Source organism: Halichoeres trimaculatus, unplaced genomic scaffold (genome assembly GCF_033239565.1).
Source record: "Halichoeres trimaculatus isolate MK-OKI-2021-1 unplaced genomic scaffold, fHalTri1.1 fHalTri1_scaffold_11, whole genome shotgun sequence".
NCBI lineage: Eukaryota > Metazoa > Chordata > Actinopteri > Labriformes > Labridae > Halichoeres > Halichoeres trimaculatus.
In genome coordinates, this window is record NW_027437189.1 from 27,687,806 (window position 1) to 27,712,182 (window position 24,377).

General features: G+C 40.0%; 1 protein-coding gene across 2 annotated transcripts; it reads right to left on the bottom strand.

Annotated features, from left to right (window-relative positions):
* Nucleotides 1-567: 567 nt before the first annotated feature.
* On the bottom strand, nucleotides 568-23,978 carry dennd2c (DENN/MADD domain containing 2C). Of its 2 annotated transcripts, none has more exons than XM_074682183.1 (19): nucleotides 23,626-23,978; nucleotides 19,667-20,766; nucleotides 16,571-16,695; nucleotides 15,302-15,384; nucleotides 14,997-15,155; nucleotides 14,054-14,132; nucleotides 13,755-13,799; nucleotides 11,850-12,034; nucleotides 11,354-11,463; nucleotides 10,416-10,485; nucleotides 8,071-8,148; nucleotides 7,507-7,647; nucleotides 6,932-7,080; nucleotides 4,327-4,504; nucleotides 3,716-3,757; nucleotides 2,538-2,646; nucleotides 1,858-2,100; nucleotides 1,399-1,485; nucleotides 568-1,308 (listed from the first exon to the last, which is right to left on the bottom strand). In XM_074682183.1, exons 2-19 carry the CDS (start codon nucleotides 20,551-20,553, stop codon nucleotides 1,277-1,279), a joined length of 2,802 nt encoding a protein of 933 aa, XP_074538284.1. In that variant the 5' UTR covers nucleotides 20,554-20,766; nucleotides 23,626-23,978; the 3' UTR covers nucleotides 568-1,276. The 2 variants fall into 2 exon arrangements, with proteins under 2 accessions (XP_074538284.1, XP_074538283.1); XM_074682182.1 differs by having other exon boundaries at nucleotides 11,850-12,037.
* Between the last annotated feature and the right edge of the window lie 399 nt (nucleotides 23,979-24,377).

The following is a 24,377-nucleotide window of genomic DNA, read 5'->3' on the forward strand; positions in this document are numbered from 1 at the left end:
GTCTACATGAACGAAATAAATTCATCCATCCATCCATTCATTCCATTTATTTTAAAAACAGGCTGTTGATTAACTAGCTGTGGGACAATCTTCCAAAATGTATCAGATACTGCTGTACTTACATATTCTTAAATTCATTGATTATTGCCCTCTAAACAAATCAGGGCAAAGTGTTTTCTCCCAGAGCTACAACCACAATTTTCAATTCTGTAGCAAGCAACTGAACCTAACAGCAACTGAAAGGAAGAACTAAACATCTAAAATGTTTGATTTGACTTTTGCACTCTTTTTTTTCTACAAGACAACCTGAATATGAGTAATTACTGAAAGAAAAAAAAGCTTCATTCCTTCTGAGTGACTTGGACACTGGAAACGTTGAAAATAAGCTAATCACAGACTTCAATACCCTAAAATAGAAACTTGTCTCATACAATCTTCAGTTATTGCTTCCCACATTAAGTGCCAAATCTCGTGTGCTGCTCTAGTTATGTGGGGTCAGAGTACAGCCCTAACTGGAACAATAGTGTCATAAATAACTCTGTCAACACGTGAACTACTGTCCATGGGAACCCATTTATTTAAAAAGTCATCTATGAATGCAATGTCATGCTTCAGTATAAAAATACTCCAAATACTGTACACTGGTTCTCAAAACTGTGCAAAACTTTTCAAAAACTATTTACAGCTCCAGTTAACAGGAAGTCCCGGACAAAAGGTAAAAACGAATGTTCTCATTATGACAGAAAAAGGGTTTAACTGTGATTCAAACACTGTGGATAACCTAAAAAACACAAACAGTAAACAAAATATTTAATCTGTGCTGAGATGAAGTCAACGTACAAAGGAATTTACATTAACATGTATAACAAATGCATCAGGTTGGAACCGTGTACATTATTTTAGTCAGGTATTTACAGGTTTGAAATGTGGCAGAGTTACAGACATTATGAAGGAGATGATTTTTAGTTTTGCCGTTAAATGTCTTAAACAGAATGAGTAAACCCACACACTGAGCAGGATGAGGTTCAGGAATGTCCTCTGTGCTTTTTGCAGACGCGTTCTCAAGGCTTCATTAAACAATGGCTGAAAGTAAACTTTTTTTTTTCCAGTTCTGGAGTTCTAGTCCAAGAGGAAGTGCACTACTTTTAAAACAGGATACAAAAAAGGTGAGCGGGGTCCCCTCGTATCCAAACCACTCATCCACACTCGATGCCTCAGCAAGTTCAGCAGCAGCAGGTGATTCATAACAAAGTCTTTCATCAAATTCAGGCTGATTTCATTTAATCTGCAGGAGCTTCATCTTGTTTCCTTAAAAAAAACAAAACACAGAAAGATAAAAGAGTTAACAGTTGTTTTTTAGCCTCTGTAGCAAAAACTTTGAGACAGAGCACTGCTTACCCAGTCCTTTAAGGAACTTGTTCACACCACTTGGCTCTGACTCGGGGTACGTATCCAGATACTCGGCCACTCTGAACTCAAAGAGACCTGAGAGAAAGATGAAATATTCTTTTATCAAGCAGTGAAAAATATTATCTGTTCTTAAGGAAAAGGTTTCATTCTTCTCATGATTGTATGCCCAAGGGAATGTTTTTAACCCTGCTGCTGAAATTCTGTTTTCCCCTCAAGTGCATTTGGTAACACAGACCGTATTGTTCAGTGGATTACTTCAAGGACATGCCAACTTCAGATCTCCAACTTTTATGAAACTTGACTTTTATTTTGCAAATAATAGGTTTCACAGTAAAATCAACATTGCGATTTTCTTAAGGCTCATCCTTGTTTTTTTTTAAGGAAATGTGAGAAATGAGAGGAAAAGAGAGTAGACAATCGACCTTCCTCTGCTACATCACCACTCACCTCTCCCGACTCCCTTTCGCAGCTCTTTGTCCTGAATGAACCCGGCAAACATCTGTGTTTCCATGAAGAGCTGCAGGAACTGGCGGACTCCCCGTGAGGGGTGAGATTTGCGGAAGCTGTCCCGCTGCAGCTCCCTGCTCCCGTTGGAAGACTCGACCATGTGGAGAGGATAGTGACCCACCAGCTCCACGAAGAACCGCACGAAACCCTCCGACACCAGAGAGCTGAGGTCAGCCTGCTGACCTGCAGAACACAGAAAAGTAAAAACATCAATTTAAAAAAGTTTACCGCAGCTTTATAATAACATCATTTATCGTTTTTTTCTCCTGATTACCAAACAGCAAGGATTCAACAGATTTCTGATTTACTGTCTGTTATCCCTTACATAACAGGCACATGTTTTCTTTGAGCCCTAGAAAAGTCTGAGACCTATTAAACTGTCTGTGTCGCACAAACTGCAGATCTCCTCGAGTGGAGACAGATCCAGATTTTCTACAGGGAGCAAAAGCTGATGCTGCAGTGATTACACAGGATCCCAAATTATTCATCATAAAACAGGAAATACAACAGAGCTCTATCCTGTAACGATAGACTGTAGTGATTCTTACCGCTCTATAATTAGGGACTGATGATGCTGCATTTATTTTTGTTTAGTGTATTTGATAATCTGTCACACAAACCTCCGTATCTGTCTCCATCATCCTGTCTCAGGATCTCTTCTCTCTCCTCCAGGATCTGCTGCAGAGCAGCCTGCAGTTTACTGGGCAGGATGCAATCTTCATCTCCAAGCTGTCACACATCAGAGCAACAACAGTCACATGCAGCACTCGAGGTATACTGTACACGTTTTTACTCAGCCTGAGGAATATCAGTATCTTATGAAGCTGGATTCTATTTTTACATCTCTCATTGGTCTTAATGGTACATCGTGACTGTGACTCCTGCTAGACTGTGAGTTTCTGTTATGTCTGCAAAGAAACGTTTTGGAGCAAATGAACCAAAAGACAGTAAATCTAATAAAAGTGTTTGCTTTAGCTTTTCAAAGTGACTCATTATTTTAAGGTGGATCCTCACAATGATGACCTTTTAGTGACGTTTAAATCTTTTTTAACAGGAAACAGCACTCTCATAACTTTCTTGAAGCTCTTTTTTGAGTCTTATTGTTTGACTGTCGCTTTAAAGGTTAGTCTGGATCCAGGACAACAGAAACAGACTAACCAGTCCAGCCAGCAGTGCACCAGCAACTGTGTGAAATTACAGTTTTTGGAGTCTCGAGGCTTTAAAAAGAGAGTACAGCTGTTTCCAGTTAAGGAGGATCTGTCCTCAACAAAAGTCTGTGTCTGCGGAGATGATTTCTGTAAAGTTGTTGGACATTTTGATTGAGAGTCAAAGTCTTTCAGTGGCAAAACAAACTCTTAGTGATCATGCTCCAAAACATTTCAGCCCATCTCCAAGCTGCAGCTGCATTCATCCACTGAAGCAATCCAAAGTTTTTTAAACAAATTACTCATTTCAAACCTGGAAATGTTAAAAAAAGAGCCCAGGTTTGAAAGTACTGGAACTTTCAGAGACAAAATAAAGACAAACCCTACGTAAGTAAATACCAAACAGGAACCAGGTGAGGTGAAGACAGACTTCATAGGGACACAACCCTCTCCAAACACACACAAGTTCAGTTAGACTGCCTTCCTATCAGAGTGTGATGTGTGATTTGATATGTGCAGTGCCTTTGTTACATAAAATGCTCTGTCACCCTCCAAACATTCTGAATGCAAACGAGAAACAAGTGTGGGCAAAGCCATCCACCCCACCGCGACCACACCCATCATTCCCGCTGCACACTGCTCTGAGTACACACCTGAACGACAAACTTGTCTGCACACAGATCCACTATGAGCACCTGGGAGGACACAGAGGGGAAAGAATGACAGTTAGTCAGAGCGCTATTTCGCAACAAGGGTTAGACAAACATGAGGTGAGCCTGAGCTGAGTGTCCTCAGGATGATACACAAAGTGGGAGCTACTGTAGAGGATAACAAAGATAAGATAAGATCTATTGACTCATGGTTAGGGGGAATTCACTTGTAAAAACAAGCAGGGGGATCGAGTAATAGAAAAAAAACAGGGGACATTAACTTATTAAACTTGTGATTATAAATCCATCATTTACACCTGTTACTAATTAAAATACTGGTTATCACACTTAGAGATAGTGCCATGTTGTTCAAACACAAACTGTGTTAATGAGAGTTAAATGACTGCTGCAGGAAACACTGCACATGAAAAAACAAAGTTGCAACTGTTAAATTTCACAGTGTGGAAGAAGTGGAGTGTTCATTTAAAGAATATCTACTGACAAATATAAATATGTAGGATATCTTAATTTACCAAAAAAGAAAAAAAAAGTGTCTAAGAATAAAATATGAAAGGTAACCAAATAAAAATGTGTACTTCTGGATTCTGATTTACCTCCTCTATAGGAAGCTCCATCAGCTCTGGCAGGCACGGTGCAAGCACCCCGATGAGGAACGGCGTGGGGGAGCAGCTGATGTCCAGCATGCTGGCTGGAAGCACAGGTACGAAGGTGTGCTGCCAGGTGAAGGGATAGAGCAGCGCCAGCACTGCATGACCACACCGGGACAACACACTGCGGTGAAGGAGGGAGGGGGGAGAAGGTTAAACACACACCTTACAGTGTCCTCACATTGATTTAATGAAACACACACACATATTCATAAATCATAGCTGCATGGACATGATGTGGTCACAACACTTGGAAATACTTCAACCACTTCCATTCAGCTGCTGGATTTCAGGAATAATAATCTTCCTGGACTTTTGGGAAACGTTCTGTCGACCTCAGCGTTTTCTCCACAGCACATCTGTCTTTTATTCCCTGCCTATTATCCTCCTGATTTAAAAAGTGATGAGTCATTCATCACATTTCTCAGAGGTTGTCTTTCATTAAAATTGCTCTGAGTAGACTGTTTTGAAAATAAAAAGTCCTCGTCTGACCTTTCTATTTTTAACACAAACTTCTTTGACATTTGAACTTCTTTATGACTGGATTTATAATAACCTTTTTAATCAATTCAAGACTTTGTGGCTCAAAAATGTCTCTTCATTCTGCTGACTCCATCTCAATCTTTTAATCCCAGCCTCGGCTCAGCCTCCACTCTGCTGATTGTAATACTTTCCTTGGTCATCTTGAAAATTAGCCTCTGTAACCTGCCTAATTAACAAGTCAAAGTCCTTAATTATCAGAATAAAGAGGAGGATTTTCATGAAAGCAGGATATGGTCACACAGAACGCTGAGTCTCTAGATTTACACACAGACAGTTCTGTGTTTAAATTTTTAGGAATTAAGCATGCAGACCCAAACTAACAACAGAAGAAGTTGACTGCATGTGGCCCTGAAGAAAACAAGTTGACAGAGTTATGTTTTTGCCTCTTGTGTCTGAGTCCACATTGCACTGGAGGAATTGTGGCATCAGCTGAATTCACACAAAATCCAGAGTAGGCAGGGTTGCGTGTAGGTGTTATTTGCGGTTTACAACCTAACCGCCATGACAGAGACAAAAAGAAATAATGTTTTGTTTACCAGAATTTACTGCTTTGTCCTCACTAATACCACTCCCTGCCTTCAACCAACAAATCCCTCTCATTCCTCTTTTAATGATCCAGTTTGTTAATAATAATAATAATAATAACTTTATTTATATAGCACCTTTTAAAAACACAAGTTTACAAAGTGCTTTAACATAAACATAAACATAAGCACACATACAAAAAATAAATAAAAATAAATAAATAAAACCAAGCACAAAAACAAAACACACAGTTCAAGACGCACTTGTGGAGAAAGACATCATGTATGAGGGCAACAGGAAGCATAGTCAGGGACCCAGACAATACAGGAACCATACAACGTAAAATGAGACCACGAGGACTGGGATAAAAGCTAAAACATAAACTCAGTGAGATAAAGGAGGAAAAGGCAATGGAAAGTGCAATAAAAGACAGTTACAAACATCAAATATAAATATAAAAAAAATGAAAGATAAATATGAACAGAATAATGATGATAGATAAACGAAAAATAAGAATAAATAAATAAATAAATAAATAAATAAGAGAGCAAAAAATGAAAGAATGAAAGAATGAAAGACGAAAGACGGCATCACATAAAAGCCAGCCTATAAAAGTGGGTTTTTTTGTTGGTCTTGAAGGGTTGGTAATTTCTTTGGGCTGGGTTAAATCCTGTTATTCTTCTGGCTGGATGGAGCCCTTTGAGACACTGTCCATGATATTGGGCTGAATAAATAAACCAGCCTTGACTTGCCTTTCTAATATCACCATGGCTTACAGTGGGTCAAAGGTGCACACGTATTTATTACACTGGACCACAGCCTGTGGTTAATAAGGCATCAGCTACATCTATAGGAGCCAGTCTCCTCCTTATGTCACAGATAACCTCATCCTCAGGTTGTCTTAATCCTTAAGATTTAAAACCATTGGTAGAATTTAGAGCAGGGAATAGGTACAACATAATACCACTGAAGGCTGTGACAAGCTCCTGCATAGAAAGTAACAAGTCTTTACTCAGCATTAATAACTTTAAGGTTGTAATAATTCATTAAAAAAACTGACATCAACACACGTATGATTTTTTTTTGTCTTCCATTTTAAAAAACAGTGTTTCATTTGACACTGGCATTTAAAGAGTTAAGTTCATTCAACCAATTCATTATTTTTAACTATTAGGGCTGATTAAATGAAGAATCAAATAAAAAAAAAACCTAATTGTTTTTGTATTTTACATGTCTCTTGTTAGCCATGTATTGTATTCTATTATTTAATTTCTCTGTACAGCACTTTGGCCAACAGTATCTTTTTTTAAAGTGCTTGGATTGGATTGTACATGAAGGAGATAAAGGGGTAGATTTACTAATATTAGTTGAACTTTTATGCGTTTCATCACTGCACTAACTATTTCATGCATCGCATTACCAATATTCTATCACCCCTCTACTCATGTGTCTCTGCAGTGTGTTTCTGTGACCACGACAGTACCTGAGTTTGTCAGCGACGAAGATGACCCTCCTCTCCAGCAGAATGGAGGCAAACACCTGCAGGAGTTTCCCGACACCGAGACACTGCAGCAGACTGTCAAAGTCCACATGCTCCAGTCTGGAGTCCACCGGTCGACATAAAGTCAAAACCTGGCGATGAGAAAAGAGCACATGGAGTCAGACTGCTGTGTCAATATAATGTAGGAGCTCATTTTTCTTTACAGCGGTTGGCCAACACTTGTAAAGCCTGTAAATCAAGCTCAACACACTCTCAAGAAATTCATTTTAATGTTTATAAAAAAGGATTTAGTGCTGAAACTCGAGAGAGTAATGAGTTTGTAACATTTCCCGCTAAGGGAGGAGTCCTCTCTCCACTTATCTGACTCATTTAACTGATCATTGTGGACTGCTAAAGTATATATAGCCATGCAAAGTGAACTCTCCTAAGCTGAAACAGCTTTGCGTATTGTTTACACAGATAACCTCACAGTCTGAGTCACTCCAGCTCTGCAGAAAGGAGGAGCTAGGAGGAACAGAACCACTAATTAACATTTCCTCTTTTGGTTTCAGGGTTACCTCATTCCCTGAGCCAGGGAGGAAGCTTTTCACTGTGACTGTGCGACCAGGGGCTGGAAACGGGGCCTCCATCACGCTACGCATAAAAGGATAAACCAGCGCAGGGGAAATCTCTCTACGCCTCTCCACCTCCTCCAGAATCTGGACAGACAGAAGGAGACAAATCAATGTTTGTGTCCTGAAGGAACCAATGCTGATTAAACTCTAAACAAATCAACCGTGGCAAGATGCAGCTCTGCATGTTAATGTCGTTTTCCAGGCGATCACTTTCACACTTAACTGTTTGTATATTTCCCTCAGCAAACTGGAAAACAGGCAGGACACATCCACATGCATACAATTTCTTTTTTTCCTTTTGTAAAACATGCCTGAGGTTTGCTCGGGATTATCTTTTAGTGCAGCTTCACTTAATCAAAACACAAACAACAAGTTTTAAGGCGGCAGCTGTAATACACTTCAAGAGGATTAGCACTGAACTCCAGAAACTCCTGCTCTTTTCATGTCTCTACAAAGGCCTCTATCAGCAGACACAGGGGGAGCAGATGTATTGTACAGCTGCCTTACCTTGGCAAACAGGTTGAAACAGCCCAGCTTGCTGACAATACAGTGCACCTCTGGAAGCCTCTTCCCCTTTCCACTGGGCTGAAAAGACAAACAGGTTCAAACGTTAGGGAACAGGTAACGAGAAAAAGATAGCTTTGACAAAAAATATAGAAAAGAATATTAAGCATTAGACAGACAGGTGGATTTTTTCTGAGTCTGTCGGAGCAGCAACAGGTGATTGTTCCTAAGACGAGGTGTGGTCAGGTGTTCTGTTGCTGTACTGCAATTTTGAGATAGATTACAGCAGTGACTCACAAACAATGGTACTCATACCCCCAGGGGTACACAAAGTGACACAGCGGGTACATGATAAACAAAAAAAGGGATTTGAAAACTACCTGCTTATTTTTAGTTTTCAGAATAAATTTTTATATAATTTTTATTATTTATTATTTATTGTTATTTATCATGCTGGCCCTTGAATACCTGTCAGGTTTTAACCAGCTGTTTCAGTAGTTAAAGTTTAAACTGGCAAATGTTTGTACTGTTAGCTCTGATGAAGGCCTGAAGTTTTTGCACAGAGGCTGGAGCTTGGATTGTCCAAGATTCTCATAGTTTTTTCTTCCAACCCACATTAGAGACAGTACAAGCCTCAGTGTTTTTAAAAGTACACTCAAATTATAGCACAAGCCAAAACAATCATGAGATCACGGATTTAGTCCCCTGAATGCATCAACAAGGGACAATGGAAAGTAATATCAAATGTGCTGTTATTACTGATGGACTGGTGTTAAGTATGTATTGTTCTAAATGGTAGTACGCTTGCTTTATCAAATGTATTGAGTGTTCTTTTACATTTTCCTGCTCAGGGACCACATATGAAAATTAGCTCTATAGCTGACTCTGGCTTTACAGTTACTTTGTTTTGGATGGTCCCTGTCAAATAAACTAATAAAATTTAAACAAAAAAATTAAAAAGGTATAGAAAAATGCTTTATGTTTAGTCAACAGACAGTATAATTAATGGACATAGTCTCCCCGACATGAACCACATTGGCTATTGTGGCCATATTGGAAGTGGCAAGGGCTTATATGGTGCTACAGGGCACCTGTCAGTCACGTGAGCTGAGCTGTGCTTCTTATTGGGCGAGCTTGCAATCTTAATATCCTCCAAACTGCCGAATCAGTTTGCTGATAGTAAAATTTGTGATTTAGACAAGAGACATTTTTTGAAACAGATTCTAAATAGGTTCATTGAGCCAGCCTCAAGTGGACACTTGAGAAACTGCAGATTTTTAGCACTTCCATGTTATCTCATTTTTTTTAGATGGGAGGTTGCCGCTTGGTTTAGTCAGGCACCTTTCTCTTTAAAGCTGTGGTGAATTTGGACTTAATAGCTTCAAGTTCATCACTGGTGTTTCTCACTTAAAATACTGGGAAATAAATCTTTTTTTTGTGAGAAATAGTTAACTTAAGCAGATTCTATTTGTGTGTTATGCATGCTAAATGTGGCAGGAGGGGTGGCGGCAGGCTCATAGACTTTTTTTTTGTAGCTGCTATAGGTACGTGAGAGTCGGGGGTACATGACTTGAGTTCAAATGTCTGAAGGTGCATGGGCTGTGAAAAGTTTGGAAACCCCTTGATTACAGCATTAATCAACAAAAACCTTTAGTATAGTTCTACTGTTTACAACAAATCATGCAGAAAGTGATTTAAACCTACACAGGCGTTTCCTCAATACACTTTCACTTGATTTATAATACTGACAGGAACACCCAAAACACACCTATGAATACTCAAAAGACTAAACAGCTTCTTTGGGTTCACTTGGGTAGAGATCCTGCACCATTTTAATACTGAGGAGGGTTGGATATGTGCTGAATACTTTAAATTATGCCTGTTAGAACAAGTGAGATGGATGTTTGCATCTAGAGTCTATTTTTATGACTTCAGTGAACTCATTCACTAACTTATCTCATTAGTCTTTGCACACCAGCCAACACTGAAGATAAGCACTAAGTTACAGACAGCTAAAACAGAGCCAAATGGTGTTAACAAAGATATAGACTCAAAAAAGACACACACATAAGAATTGTAACTAAAGTGAAGTTATTTCAAAGTGTCTTAGCTGGAGGAGCAGCAGCTCTCCCTGTGAGGCAAAAGAAAGGGGAAAATTCTTCTTGCACTCAGTCACTGATTCAGAAGTGGTTTATGGTCTGTGATTCACATGTACTGATTCACATCTCCTCTGAGATGTTGTGTAAGCACATGGCGGGATCATAACACACACACAAATTCACACACGCACACAGACAAAGCACTTGAGTCAGTGATTCAGATGCAAATGTCAACACATCCACACTCACCAGGATCTTACGACAGTAACAAAACCAGCGGCTGCCGTCCTCTCCGGTCAGGACAAAGGAGAAGGTCTCACTGTAAACACAGCAGATTATGATTACACTGTTGTCATTTTGAGTTAGCTATTTTAAAAACTTTTCAAAAGACACAGAATGTTTGGTGTAAAACTAACAAAAAGGATTTTCAAATCTTAAAAACACTTTAAAGTTATTGGGCAATACATATGATGACAGTAACCACATTACACAATGAAGCAAACAAAGAAAAAGAGGAAGACTCAGTGCTGCTTAGTACTCAGACGTCTAATTAGATGAGTGAAAATCAACCCTGTGGGGAATTCAGTTTAAGGGTAACATCTAACAGCTGAGGATATAAATTTAGAGTCAGGAAACTGTAGTAAGAAACTAACTTAAGTAAAATGACTTCACTCAGGATAGAAAGTAGATAATTACAATGTTTCTGATAAGACACATTTTTGATTATCAAGCTTTGAGCAATCTTTATTTTCCTTACTGCTGTTTTTTAAAATGCACCCCATGATTTTGTGAGTGTGAACATTTATCCTCTGTATCACTCAGAATGACAAACTAACAGAAACCCATTATGTGGTGCTTAGACTTCACTTAAGGAACTTTCTGTCTGTGCTTATTTTGGACTAAGTGATGCCTCATGTGCGCCTAATCCTTTTGTTCTGTAAATTTGTGAGTAGTTTTCTCTTACAAAGGACAAACCATGCTTTCTAAACCAAAAAGTATCAGTCATCATGATGATTTCCTGAGTAAAAAGTAAAAAGTAAATTTATCTTCAACTTGTTGCCGACAAAATAAAATACAAATCTATGATTCTGCAAGCGATATTTGTTCACTTCAGTGTGTTTCACTTCACAGGGACTTTACAAACTGCTGGAGAGAAGTTGAAACATTACTGAGATGCGTGTGCAGACCTTGGCATGTGGGCTGAGGGTTTCCAGTCCTGTGAATCAGGAAAGCAGAACTTGGGGATCACCCTCAGCTGATCCTCAGCCTCTCTGGAGAGCCGGGAAGACTTCTCAAACTGGAAAAGAGGAGGGTCCAGTTACAGAAAGACCAAAGCTTAATTAAAGACTATTTAATAGAAACAATAAGGTGTGAGCATCAAGAACAATACTTCTGTAAGATTTACTTATCCTGAGTATTTTTACACAGTCAGTTTTAACAGAAGTCCAACACTGTATCTTTCATGATAAAATGTGGAAAAACACAAAAGCTCTAGACTGATGTGAAGTTGTGTTACTCCCCTGAGTGAATCATAAGTATCATCCCTATTAAATTTGACAAACAAGATTATATTTTTGTACAAATTGTCCTCCTCACACAAAAACCACTCAGTTCAAGGATGGTTATGTAACAGCAGTGATGTCCTTAAAGGAGGGTGAAGTCTTATTAAAAAATCCTTCTTACCATTTTGGGGAACTGCTGCGTGATTTCAGGGGAGTAGGTGTTTCCCGTTGATCCTTTTCTCAGCGAAACCACCACGAAGATCTGGAAGAGCTGCTGCTGCTGCAGCTGGATCAGGTCTCTCTCCAGGGTGCGGTAGCCTGGTCTGCGTTTCAGTGTGGACTGTCTGTAAACTGATCTCTTGGAGCCTGCTGGAGAATGACACAATGACTACAGGATTATGATTGTCCTGGGACATATCACATTCAGCTCAAAGCATTAGGAGACATTTTAAACTCCAGTACAAAGTGTTATTGTGAAGTCAAATGATGGTCAAAGAATACAGCTTTACTTTCAGCGTAGAGTACCAAGCTTTATCACAAGAGACCACATAGCTCATGAAACTCATTTGAGCTTGGTGAAAATAGTTTCTTATAGATTTATAGAGGGATTATTTATCAACAACCCGGATGCGTGTGCAACTTGGGTGCAGAAGCACTGCGGAGTATGATGGCTTGTCAACCATTATACTCCAAAAACACACATTTTTAAACTAAATATCATCACCTTAACAGATGGTAAACAGCTCCCAGGTTTGTGAAATAGCAGTGAGTAGACAGAAGGAATCAGCAAGTGGACAGATATTAGGTGGACAGACGTTTTGGTGGAGAAATACTGCGTGTACCCAGAGAGCAATTTAAATAACTACTGTGACGCGGTGCTCATGACTGCATTATCCTTGGACACTTACCAGACTGTGACAAACCAGGACGTAAACATGTGTCAATAAATCAGAAACCCTCCCAGAACAAAAAGAGCATGCAGACTCCTGACACTGACCTGGTTCATAATAAAAGAACCAGAAAACTATATCCAGAGAACTGCACCAAATCAGATAAAGACGGCGCATTCAACTATCTACCTGTAGACATCGCTGGTGTTTCAGTGTAAAGTGTGACCCTTTTAACTGGCGACTCTCGGCCGTTAATCACTGATACTGTAGGCTGAGAGTCACCAGTTAGCATGGTCGCTATTCACTCCAAAACACTGGTTGCTCTGTGACGGTCAAAACTTGATTGACTCAGATTACCTCTGTTGTATAGATACGTTTCTAAAAACTTCCCAAAGAACAACCGTAGAGTTTTATGCTGCGTGCAAACAGGTTGAATTTAGTGTTTAAAAAATGTTAATTCATCTGAATGAATGAAACTAAACGCTGCTTTAGGTGCATGTGCATCTTTATGATGACATACACTGATAACCCCTCTATAACATAAGCATGCAGAATGAGCATGTTAGCTTTACGGTTGAAGCACTAAACTCAATGATTCACCTCTTATTATGATTACTGTGTTCTGTGAAACTGTTAAATATGTCTTTAGGAAATATTTGCCATTAATAGCTACCATGCAGAGATTTGTGGCAGCTGATTAAACGACCTAACAGCCTCCCAAAACAGCTTGCAAATATCCTCAATATATGTTGGAACATAATTAAAAGGCTTCTCTCTATCTTTCCTGATCAAAAAGTAGTTTTTTTGCCTGAACTTCAGTCTTTAATCTTAATATAAATCTCCTAACAGAGGAGTAACAACTTGTCTTTGTGTTCAAGCAGCTAAACCATGAAGAATGGGGCGTTTCAAATGACTCCAAACAAATTATGATATTACCACACTTGTTTGATATCTCTGTCTTGTTTAATAAGATGCATTAAGGCCCCATCATTGTGGTATGTCACTTGACTGAGCAGACTTATGTAACCTAGCTGGCATGAACTAGCTGTGAAGTTAGATAATAAGTTTCCCGGCACCAATAAATTCGTCACAGATTCTGGGGATATTTCTTTTTATGATGCTGACACTGATAGCGTCAAACAATAAGCTATGGTTTTATCCGTGATAAGGCTGTGTGTGTGTTTCACAGGTGATACCTTTGGTGTTGTCCTCCGGGTCGCTCTCTGTCCCGCTGGTCTCTTCTGTTGATGTGAATCAGAGCAGAGAGCGATCAGAGAGAGGCAGAGAAATGGAACAAACTTAAAAAACCATAACCAGATGCAGACAGTCAGCCTTTGTTTCATAATCGGTGGCTTTTCTGGCTGCAGCTGGCCTGGTTATCATCAAAAGCGGGTATTTCCACCGAGAGGCTAAACATAATCTTATTCAAGTGATGATGCGAGGGGCATGAGGGTATCTGTGACAGACAGTGTGTGTGAATGTGTGTAAGTGTTACCTCGCACTGAGAATCCCTGGTTCTTAACTCGTTTCCTCCCTCGCTTGTCGTCAAAGATGGTCTCGATCTTGTTGACGTACTACGCAGAAGAGCAAACACAGGTACTTTTTAGCCCGGTAATTTCACAGCCATTATAGAATCATGATTATAGGGACTCATGATGTAACAGCCACTAAATACATAATTATATTACAGATTTTCAGCCTTTTTACGCACACATTCCTGTAGTTTTCTCTTTTATGCCTTAAAAAGCAGAGCTGAGTGTTTGATAGTGATATTTTCAAATGAAATAAAATCAACATTTATTTTTTGACTTAGACACAGACAGGAAAGTGAGAGTTACCTTTAACAGGATACACAACAATCAGAACGACGAAGGAAAACATTATGCTTGCTCTAAGAAAATTGTAGTTTAAAGATACAACTTTAATCTAAATTTAATGTTTATATCATGATTCAGGCTGTTTCACCTCCTAGGACCTGTAAGATCATTTATTTCTTGTATAAAAGTTACACACAAACAGCGAATACATATCCAAAGATAGAAATGATTGGCATTTGCTAAACCTGCTGGTGCACAAAGCACAAATGCCACCTGTATTTTGAAGACTTGATCCTTGCCACGTCCTCTCTTTCAAAAACCACCGTATATGAATAAGACATTTACATTTTACTGTACCTTATCGTTAAAGCTCTCGCCTGTCCCCACTCTTTCCACAGCCATGAGTCTTTTACTTAAATTCATGTCTGAACTCTGAAGAAGCTGTCATACATGTTGCTCTGCCACTATCTCTGTCTGTCCTCTTCTTCCTGCTCGGCAAAGCTCCGCCCCCTTCTTTTCTCTCTGACGTGACTCATGACTCATCACTCAGCTCTGCTTTTCAACCATCAGTCAATATTTAAAAAAAGAAAACATGACGACAAACATCATTTTATCCTTTACCTGAGGCGTCTTCTGGGTTTTCTGGGTGCTTGTCCGTCGGGCTGTGGCTGGTTTGGGTGTTTCTAAAAGTGCTGAGGATTTGGATGGTACCATGGTTTGAGACCTCTTCTTCTCCACTTTTTCAGTGTATCCCTGCATCGTTAGGGGTTTAGGAGGCAGCTTGAAGAAAAGACATGTCTCTTAGTTTGAGATAGTTACACCACATTAAGCAACAAAATTTCTTTTTTCCAGGATTAGACCAGGATTGCAGGTACTAGATATAACTTTTACACTGTAAGGAACATATTTAGAATATCTGCCGTTACCTTTGGGAGCTGGGATCTTGGAATAGGGAGACACATGGGGGACAGCTTGACGTCTTCATAAGGGCTGTCTCTGGTCACGTCACCTGGGAGAAAAAGGGATGAGTCAGGCTGACTGGATATTTTTACCATGTTAGTCCTTTTTGTAATCTCGATATGGTACATTTTTTAACAGTTTAACTGTTACGCTGATATCACAAAGTTAAATTTGGGGTCTGGGATCAGTACAACACAATGGGACTGGCTAATCTGAGACAACTATTAATGTGAATGTCACCAAAAAAACAGGAGTAAAGTTAACAGCTTAGAACTGTATCCCTGAACCTTTCAGAAAATTCAAATAAAAAAGACTTTTTTGCATTTGGTGAAACACAAACATTATTGGCTTTTCAAATTTAAAGTCTGTTGTATAAATGTCAACACAGATGGTGTTTTCACCTCATATCGATGCCATTTAATCCTTTATCATTAAATCAATCGACTTCAGTAGTAGATTTTATACGCTGGCTCCTGTCAGTCAAGGAATAGGAGAATCTATTTTTCTTTGAATACATTTTGTTGAAGTTTGTCATTAATATATTTATGTCTTGTTTGAATGTCCTTCTTGCCACAATGTGCCATAGAAATAAACTTTCCTTGCCCTACACCCAAATGTTTGAACTGTTAGTTTTTCCCGGAACCCAACGTTTGATTTTATAACAAAAAATTGGTTGAAAAATTGAAAGCTCTGGAGACACTAACACCAGTTCATGAAAGAATTCATCTAGCATTTTATATTTTGAGTATTTGTATCATGTCTTGTTATGATGTGATTTTTTTTAGGTTTCAACAATTTTAATATCTTCCTGATGAGACCAACCTTTTAAACATAAATCCATCAAAGTTAATCTGTGGATAGTTCATTTCATAACTGTTTTGTCTTAGAGAAAATAAAGACAAACGGCCATATCAGAGCCAATGTTTATTGATTTGGTTTTATTTTGGCTATTGAAAGGAAAACCCGCAACCACGCAGGGGCGTCATTAAAATCATTTTGGACCTTGTAATGACTAAACATATCTCCAAATTACTCCTCAGTGGGATTTTTTTTGTCACACATGTGAATTAAACCAAAGACAGACACCTGATCATTTGTATCCCCCTCTGTTTGTCTACATAACAGCTATATTTAGTGGTTTGAAATGCCTGATTACAGCCAGACAAAGTACTATGACCAACACGTCATCCTCCCACAGCTCCGCCTTCGTTTATGATGCAGTGAGACAAACTTACAAACGATGTCCTCATAAATATTGTCGTCAGAGTAAGCATGGTAGATGCCCGAGTGCCTCGCCTCCTCCCTCAGAGTGCCCTGCTTCGCCGTCAGACGGGCTGCATCCTCGTACTCAAAAGACTTCCTGTGACGGAGAGAGGAAAGGAGAGGGGAGCAGTGAAAAAGAGGGGCATGACCTCAGACACCATGTTATTATTCACTCTATTAGGACATTATAATACCACAACTTTCCTTTTGTTTATATCAAACACAGCAAGACAGAGAGAGTGTGAGATAAACTGTCAGAGGAGGAAATGACTGAGCATAGGGTTCAACAGTTTTAGAAAACACAACAGGAAAAAAGAGTCTGACAGAATTCTGACAGAGATAGCAGCTGGCAGTATGACAATGTCTACTGTCAGGAAAAATTAGGTCACTGTGCAGCTTTCCTCACTGGATAAAAACTTCAAAAAGACCAAAACAGCTTCCGCAAGCTCCAACACTTGTACTGTATATAGGACAGTACAAGTTGAGCTGAAGTTTTATTTGTTATTTTTTATTTTAGCATCTCTTGACTATCTTTAAACAAATGATCTGGCTCAGCCCCTCAGACAGACAGACAGCAGAGTGAATCATTTTCTCTGTGATGTAACACCCATCCCCATGGAGGTATTTTATTAAGCACAAGCGTAAATGTCACCTTGTGGCTTCCTCTGAAGTTGGTAAACAAACCAGGCAACAAAGCTATGCTAACTTTGTACAGACATGCAGGTGAGAGACAACCTACAGGCATGCACTCAGCGATGAAAGATTTAACAGATAACACTTCACACTCAACACGTTATCTACACCAACTACTGTGCTTAAAAGCTCTTTTTCATGCCACTTTATCTTTAAAAGAGCCTGTTTATTTCCTCACAGTTGTATTACTTTAACTGCTTTAAATACCTTGTCATTGTTAACGTACTTTATGATACTTTACTTTATTAAACTGGGAGGGTAAAATGATCTCTTGGGCAGCTCATGATCATTCGACCTTGTTAAGGCGGCTTCAAAGTTCTCACACTTCTCTTTTTGATACATGTTTTTTATTTTATTTTATCTAACATTATTTAACCAGATAAAACTAGATAAAACCAAGCTTTCATGTGGTTTTATGTATAAATGGAATGAACATAATCCCAAACAGCTTAGCCCTTTTAGCCTTTAGCTCGGGCCGTATCTCTCTTCTGTTTAGCTTTCTTCTGCTCTTCTGTCCTTTTTCTGTCTGATAGTTAGGCTCCTGTGTCCACCATCACCACAAAATCAATCACAGAAATCGTTTTCAGCAGAGAAAAACACAGATCTCTCTTCTAAACTTAGTCACCCAGCGTGGTGTTGTCATAGAGACTTAGACGCGCTGTAAATCAATCCGATCCTGCTCAACCCGATCAGGAAGCTACGAAGAAGCTACAAACTAATATTTACATTGAATCCTTTATTTTAAACACTTTTGCCTTTTCTGGAAACACTTTTCCGTATAAAGCCAATTGTCACTGGATGGGTTATGCTGGGCAGCAAATGAGCATTATATCCCTTAAGTTGATGCATTGAAAGCAGGAAAAACTGGTGAAAAGTGTTGTTTGCCTTTTTCCAGAAACAGATGGAGTAGTTTTACGTCTGTGGTTCAGACCAAACTGTGATGGTTAGCCTGACTGGGTCTGAGTTTCTCAAAAACTGCAGCTCTCATGGGGTGTTCCTGGTCTGCAGTAGGTCAGGTCAGTACCTACGGAAAGTGGTCCACGGAAGGAAAACCAGGAACACTAATAAATATGAGGGGTAAAATCTGACCTGTATGGCCCGCTCCAACAAAAGAGCTACTGGAGCTCAAACTGCTGAGAGAGTAAATGCTGGGCCTGATCCACTGTGTGTCACAGTTTGTAGTGTAGGGCTGCAGAGCCCTAGACCTTAACAGTATGAGGCAGCTTGCTGCTTTCACAGCAGCATCTTCAAACAGGATTAAAAACATTACAGTTCTGTTTAAAACAGGCTGTGTGAAAAGAATTGTTGACTTTGAAGGTGTAGCGCTCCGAGTGTTACAACAACCAGAAATCAAATCAAACTCTTTAAAGCGTTTAAGATAAAGGCTTCAATGTAAAGCATCCATCAGTAATAACTAATCTCACCATCTTTACACAGTTCTGGGGTAAGTAGTAAGTGTCTGGCTCGCAGAAACCAATCCATCTCCGGTCTTTTGATTGAGACGACATACTGTCACACTAAGCCACAGTATATACAGACATTGATTTAAATTTGTCCACCCAATTAATAAGCAAAAAAGGTAGAATGTGTATTAAAATCCTAAAGTGCTGGCTGCAGGAAAATTGCAACTTACATGAAAAGAAAAGATGAAGTCAGCACACCAAATGCTGCTCCAGTTTAATAAAATATAACCACATTTGGTGTTTACCCTTTATCAGACATCGTGACGGTTATGTGGTGATTTTTTAGTCAACAATTAGAGCAGCCTCTGGTCATCCATTCTTTTAAACCCCACTTAAACCAAGTAGAGATGGAACAAAACAGCAGACACGTCTTTCAAGATCTAAACAAAATGAAGCTTTGTGTTGCTTTGTTCATTTTCTCAACAGCTCTTCTACTGTGTTTAGATAATTTTACAGCAGCAACCGTGAAACGATCACAGAAAGCAACATTATTGTCATTGTCCACTTATAAAGTAAAGCAATATTATTGTTGGGTATTGCGTCCAGCGAGGGTACTTCTGTTGTGTTTTGTTTTGCTGAGCCGTCACTGGATGACAGTGAGCTAGAGAGAGTGTTTGAGCTATTGAGGAACTAGGCCACTTCCAGACAATGGAGAACAATGCTGCCAGAATATCATGTGACATCACACCAGGACCCCAGCCAGCTTTAGACGAGGTACCCCTCCCCAAAGCTGTCCTAAAAACCCAGAGTTCATGTACAGTTATAGTGAAATGTGTTTCAGAAGAGCTGGATGTTGTTCGACCTTTTCCAGAAACAGATGGAGTGGTTTTATGTCTGTGGTTCAGATCTATTTGTGAAATCCAGAAAATTGTTTAAGTGTGTGTTTTCTCTGTCTTTCGTGCACTGGTTTACCTGTTCTTTTTGTGCCTTGACAGCCCGTTGGTCGTTGCTCCTGGACATGGAGGAGGTGGGAAGCTGGGTGGTTGTGCCACCCTCCTGCTCCTGCTTAGGGTGGAGCGGCCGTTGCGAGGGGATCTGTTGTCCCACTGAGCGGTGTGGCCCGTGTTGTTGTTGTTTTTGGATCCCTGATACTGGAATGTCCGCTGAGGTTTAGGAGGCGGCTGAGGTCCAGTTGAGGACTCCCTGCCTTTCTCCCAGAGCAGTCTGTCCCCCTCAAGTTTACGCCAGAAACCCCGAGAGGTGTAGAAGTTTCCAGCAGGCATGTTGTCGTCTTGGTCGTCACTTGATGGAGGTAGAGGTTTGTAAACTACGTCAATGTCCAAGATGCGCTGCGTTTTATGGTCCCCATTAGCGGTGAGTTGTTTAATTGCAGGGTTCGAAGTGTTAGCCCCGGCTTTGGGAGACTCTAAATGTTTTTGTGCTGTTAGTGGTTTATTTCCCGAGGTTGAAATTTCAGTGGAGGATTTCAGCAGAGGCTCTGACTTCCTACCAACCACAGAGTGTCCCGCTGGTGATGGGGATTCCCGAAAATCTAAGCTCTTAACTTTTGAGAGGCTTGCTTTAGCCTGAGGCCCAGCTCTCGACCCCTCGTCGGAACACCCGTTACCCAGCACATCCCCAGAGAGGCTCCTGGATACAGTCGGAGGGTGAGCTTTGACCCCGGCATCCTGCAGACTGCGACCTTCCCACTGAGAGATCTTCTCCCTGATGTTAACGCGCCGCTCTTGTATAGAGGGCCTCCCCGACTGCCGGCCCTGCCACGCCGCAGTGGCCCCTTTCTGCAGGCGGTCAACCTCACCGCCCCCTCGCCTGCCTTGCTCCAGCCTCAGAGCCAGCATGCTGAGAGGGAGGCAAGTGTCAGCTCACCCTCAGTCCTCCATTGATAGATGCATCAGGAATTTCCTCACAAAGACCGAAATCACGTAATCTGATCTCAATTAATCCAGAAATGCAAAAAGGTTTCAAGTTGTAAGCCTTTGTTTATGCTTTTATCCTCCTTCTTGCTGTGCTAGCAGAGCGCCATTTCCTTTGCGTCTCCTTTTGTAAACAACCTAAACAGAAAAGACAAGGAACGAAAATTACTCATCAATCACTGCACTTTAAAACAAGCCCAGACAAAACACAGCAGGGTCAAGGGGATACTTCTAAAGCAGCACAGGAGGACATGGTTACTCCTGAACATCTGGAGCAGTCTGTTGCTTGTAAAGAGAGATAGACAGAGGGAAGTTTAGGAAGGACAGACTTCTGTCAGAGACAGCTTCCAAAAATAAATCCAGTAAAGAATAAAGGCAGCAAACAAGGAAGGAACAAGGTAAGGACAGATTTCTGTGTGTCTGTTTGGATCTAACCCAACCCTTCTCTGGCAGCCTCAGGGACATTTCTGTCTTCTCTTTAGCTGCTGGTTTTAACTGAATAGCTTTGAAAATCAGAAATGCTAACGTCACACCAACACATTAAATTTAGTGTTCTTTCAGATGAATTGGAAAAGGTTCAGTGCAGTCAATTTTTGATCCAAAACCAAAAGGTTAGATTCTGCTATTCTGAAAACAAGGGCTCCAGTTTTGCACTAATGCAGTGCATTGCAAAAGATATTTTTTTTGTCTTTATATTCAGATGAATTTAAGGGTTTACAGAGGAGCTTTTAAAAAAACAGTTTATTGGGAAAACAGTCACTTGCAGGACAACAGACTCAAACTGATGACTTTGTAAAAGTATTCGATATTTTCAGATATCAATGTTTGGTCTTGCTGCCTTATCAAAAGCTATCAATGCTGAGATTGATGTGAACTTCTGCAGCAGCGTTCACCCTGTCTTGCGCTCCCCGAGCAGACATCAATGCAGTCACTGTACACTCACAGCTCCTGGTTTACTGGAACCAAACCACTTGGACACGTTGCACACTAGGCTGCGAGAATGTGGAGAAGGGGAGACATGGTAAAATTCCACCGCACAGACAGCTCATGATCATAATAACTCCATGAAGTGCATTCCTCACGAGAGGGGGGAATAAATTTAACTAGAGACAGTCGGTCAGTGTGTTTTGCAAGTGATGCCTTTGTTCAGTTTGACCTAAATGAAAATGTATGTGTGGACTGGAATGCTGCAGCTCCATCAATGCCAGACCCTGCAATGACAATGCAGCTTCCAAAACTGACCCACTTGTGTTGCTTGTCTGTGTGCGGTATGTCGTACAGGAAGGCTTGAGTTGCGTTTCCTGAGATGCAGGAAGACGGATCAGTAGACTGTCCATAATTATGGTGCAGGGAGATTTGCACTCGACTGCAACCACTGGTTTGAGCTATGTTTGGATCATCTACAGTATTCAAACAGAGTCTTTGAAACTTTTATCCTGAGATATATCATCTACAGTCTCATGTGAAAACACATCTCAATCAGTCTGCTCCCTGCTCCCTGTGGCATACAGTTAAGATCAGGTGTTGTTATTGCCAGTGAGAGAAACTGCAAGGCACCGTGATATCACCTGTCAAAGCCAGAGGGGGAAACAAAATGAACCTCACTCGTGTTTACGAGGCTGTCAACTCTGCAGAGAGGTATCCGTGTATTTTCTAGTGAAACTCACTGACTCATTTTCACAGAAACCAGACAGAGATCCAATGAAGCTTAAACACCCCGTCATCTCTCGGCAGCCAAATTAAGTCTAATTGCACCTTCAAAACCACCACAAAACGCCCTCGCAGAAACATGGCATGACTCAACATGTCGTAGGTGAGGTATTGTACGACTGTGGTTCACCTGTAACAGTGACAGCGAAGGCTGTAATAAAAGAAAAATGTGGGTTTGCTAAATGTCAACATAAAAGAGACACACCAAGATGAAGTGCCTTAAAATGACCAATCCACCAGGGCAGAAACTCTCACGTAGGCATTATTTTTCACATGGCTGGTGAAAGACTGATGGACCACTTTGGTATCACAAGTTCTATCATTTGGTCACATTTGTTGTCAGCTGGTGTTGACACCCTCTGCTGAAAGGGTCTATTAATCCCACCATGTCACATTAAAAGCTTCAGTGATATAAAAATCAGTTTTCCAGTTACGCGGACATCTTAAACACATAACAGAGTCTAGTTGTTGATTCCTCTGAGGGCATAAGTACATCTCAAATACTTTGAGTTACAGTTATTCATTAACTCAACTGTTTTCCCTACATTTGGTAACACCTGCAGGAGATTTCCATACAGTAGCAATACGTTACATTTGGGTCATTGACCTTCAGCTCATGTTGTGATCGGAATCAGTGGATCCCGGTATTGCAATATCTCACGTCATACAACTTAATGGCTCATCAAGGTTACGCAATAACATTTGTTCTGTAGCAGGACCTTTGTATCCTTCTTTTAATCAGATTCAGTCATTTTGTGCCTCCAATCTGTTACTCTGGCCTCGAAATATCGCCAAGTTATTATTAAGGTTGTCAATAGACCATGGTATGGACAGTAACTCTGATTCACACCTTATAAAACAAGGTCCAATGAAAACAGAAAGTTATCATGTTCCTTGGATTGAAGCCTAAAATATGAATCATACATACTACTCTCACTTCTCAAGAACTACTCAGTAATTCAGCAATAATTAAAGGAGAATATAACCTGAATAGCTCGTTAAGCACTCCCACAACCAAGCGGAGAATGATGTTTGCAGGACGGTTGACGACTTTGTTGGCTGCAAAGATGAATACTGATTTTAAAAGTAACAATTCAACTCTTGGGAGCATGCCGTATATAACTAATACTTACTCAAATGCTAACTAATATTTATCTATTTGACAAAACCAATTTAGCTCGCAGTTTTGGGTAACGGTCTTATGGTCAAACCACGCTGGTTAAAGACGATCTTTCAGGTATTAAATCAAATAACCACAATACACAGACCACATTTCACGTCACTTACCCTTCTGAGTATAAAAAGTGGAAAGCATTATCCCCTCTCATTTTCTATTTTTAAGAATTAAAAGGATAAAAAAAGAGTAAAATCCAGGTCAGCTCGCTTGCATCGTTTAAATCTGGAGACGTTAACGTTTGCAGTTTGGAGAGTGGCCGCGTGCGTTGAAGTACACAGTCCGTTACAAGTAAATGAAAAAAAGATAAACTTTTATCAGATGTAAACATAAAAATGTCCCCTGTTCAAAAAGGGACACACAACAACAAAGAAAGAGTGGACAGACTGGGGGAAAGTAAAGCTGAACACTCCTCGCCCTGCTCTCCGCTGGACAATCACTGTTAGGTTAGACAGACAGTACTCCACTTCCGATTGAGACTTTCACAATAAAATGCTTAAAAGCCCAGGGTAAAAAAAAAAAAATTTGAACATTTACGACAATAAGATAGCGAGAAACAATGAATTATCTTTATCCTCACATATCAAAGAAATGTCTTCATTGAATATTTTGTTGAGGGATTTTAAGGAGGAAAATTTGTTCTTGGTGAAAAACATTAGACTCAAGCCTACTGGTAATTGTCCAATTTGACTTGAAAGTCATATGCTAAATAATTTATAGAGAGAATGATGATTGAAAAAATGTCTGGATGGTTAATTCACATTAAGGTCGTTGGTTCGAATAGTTTTATTTAGGATGAATCAATCTGATCAGGTCTATAGTGTAAAGACCAAAATTATTTCAGGATTAACTTAAATATTATCTT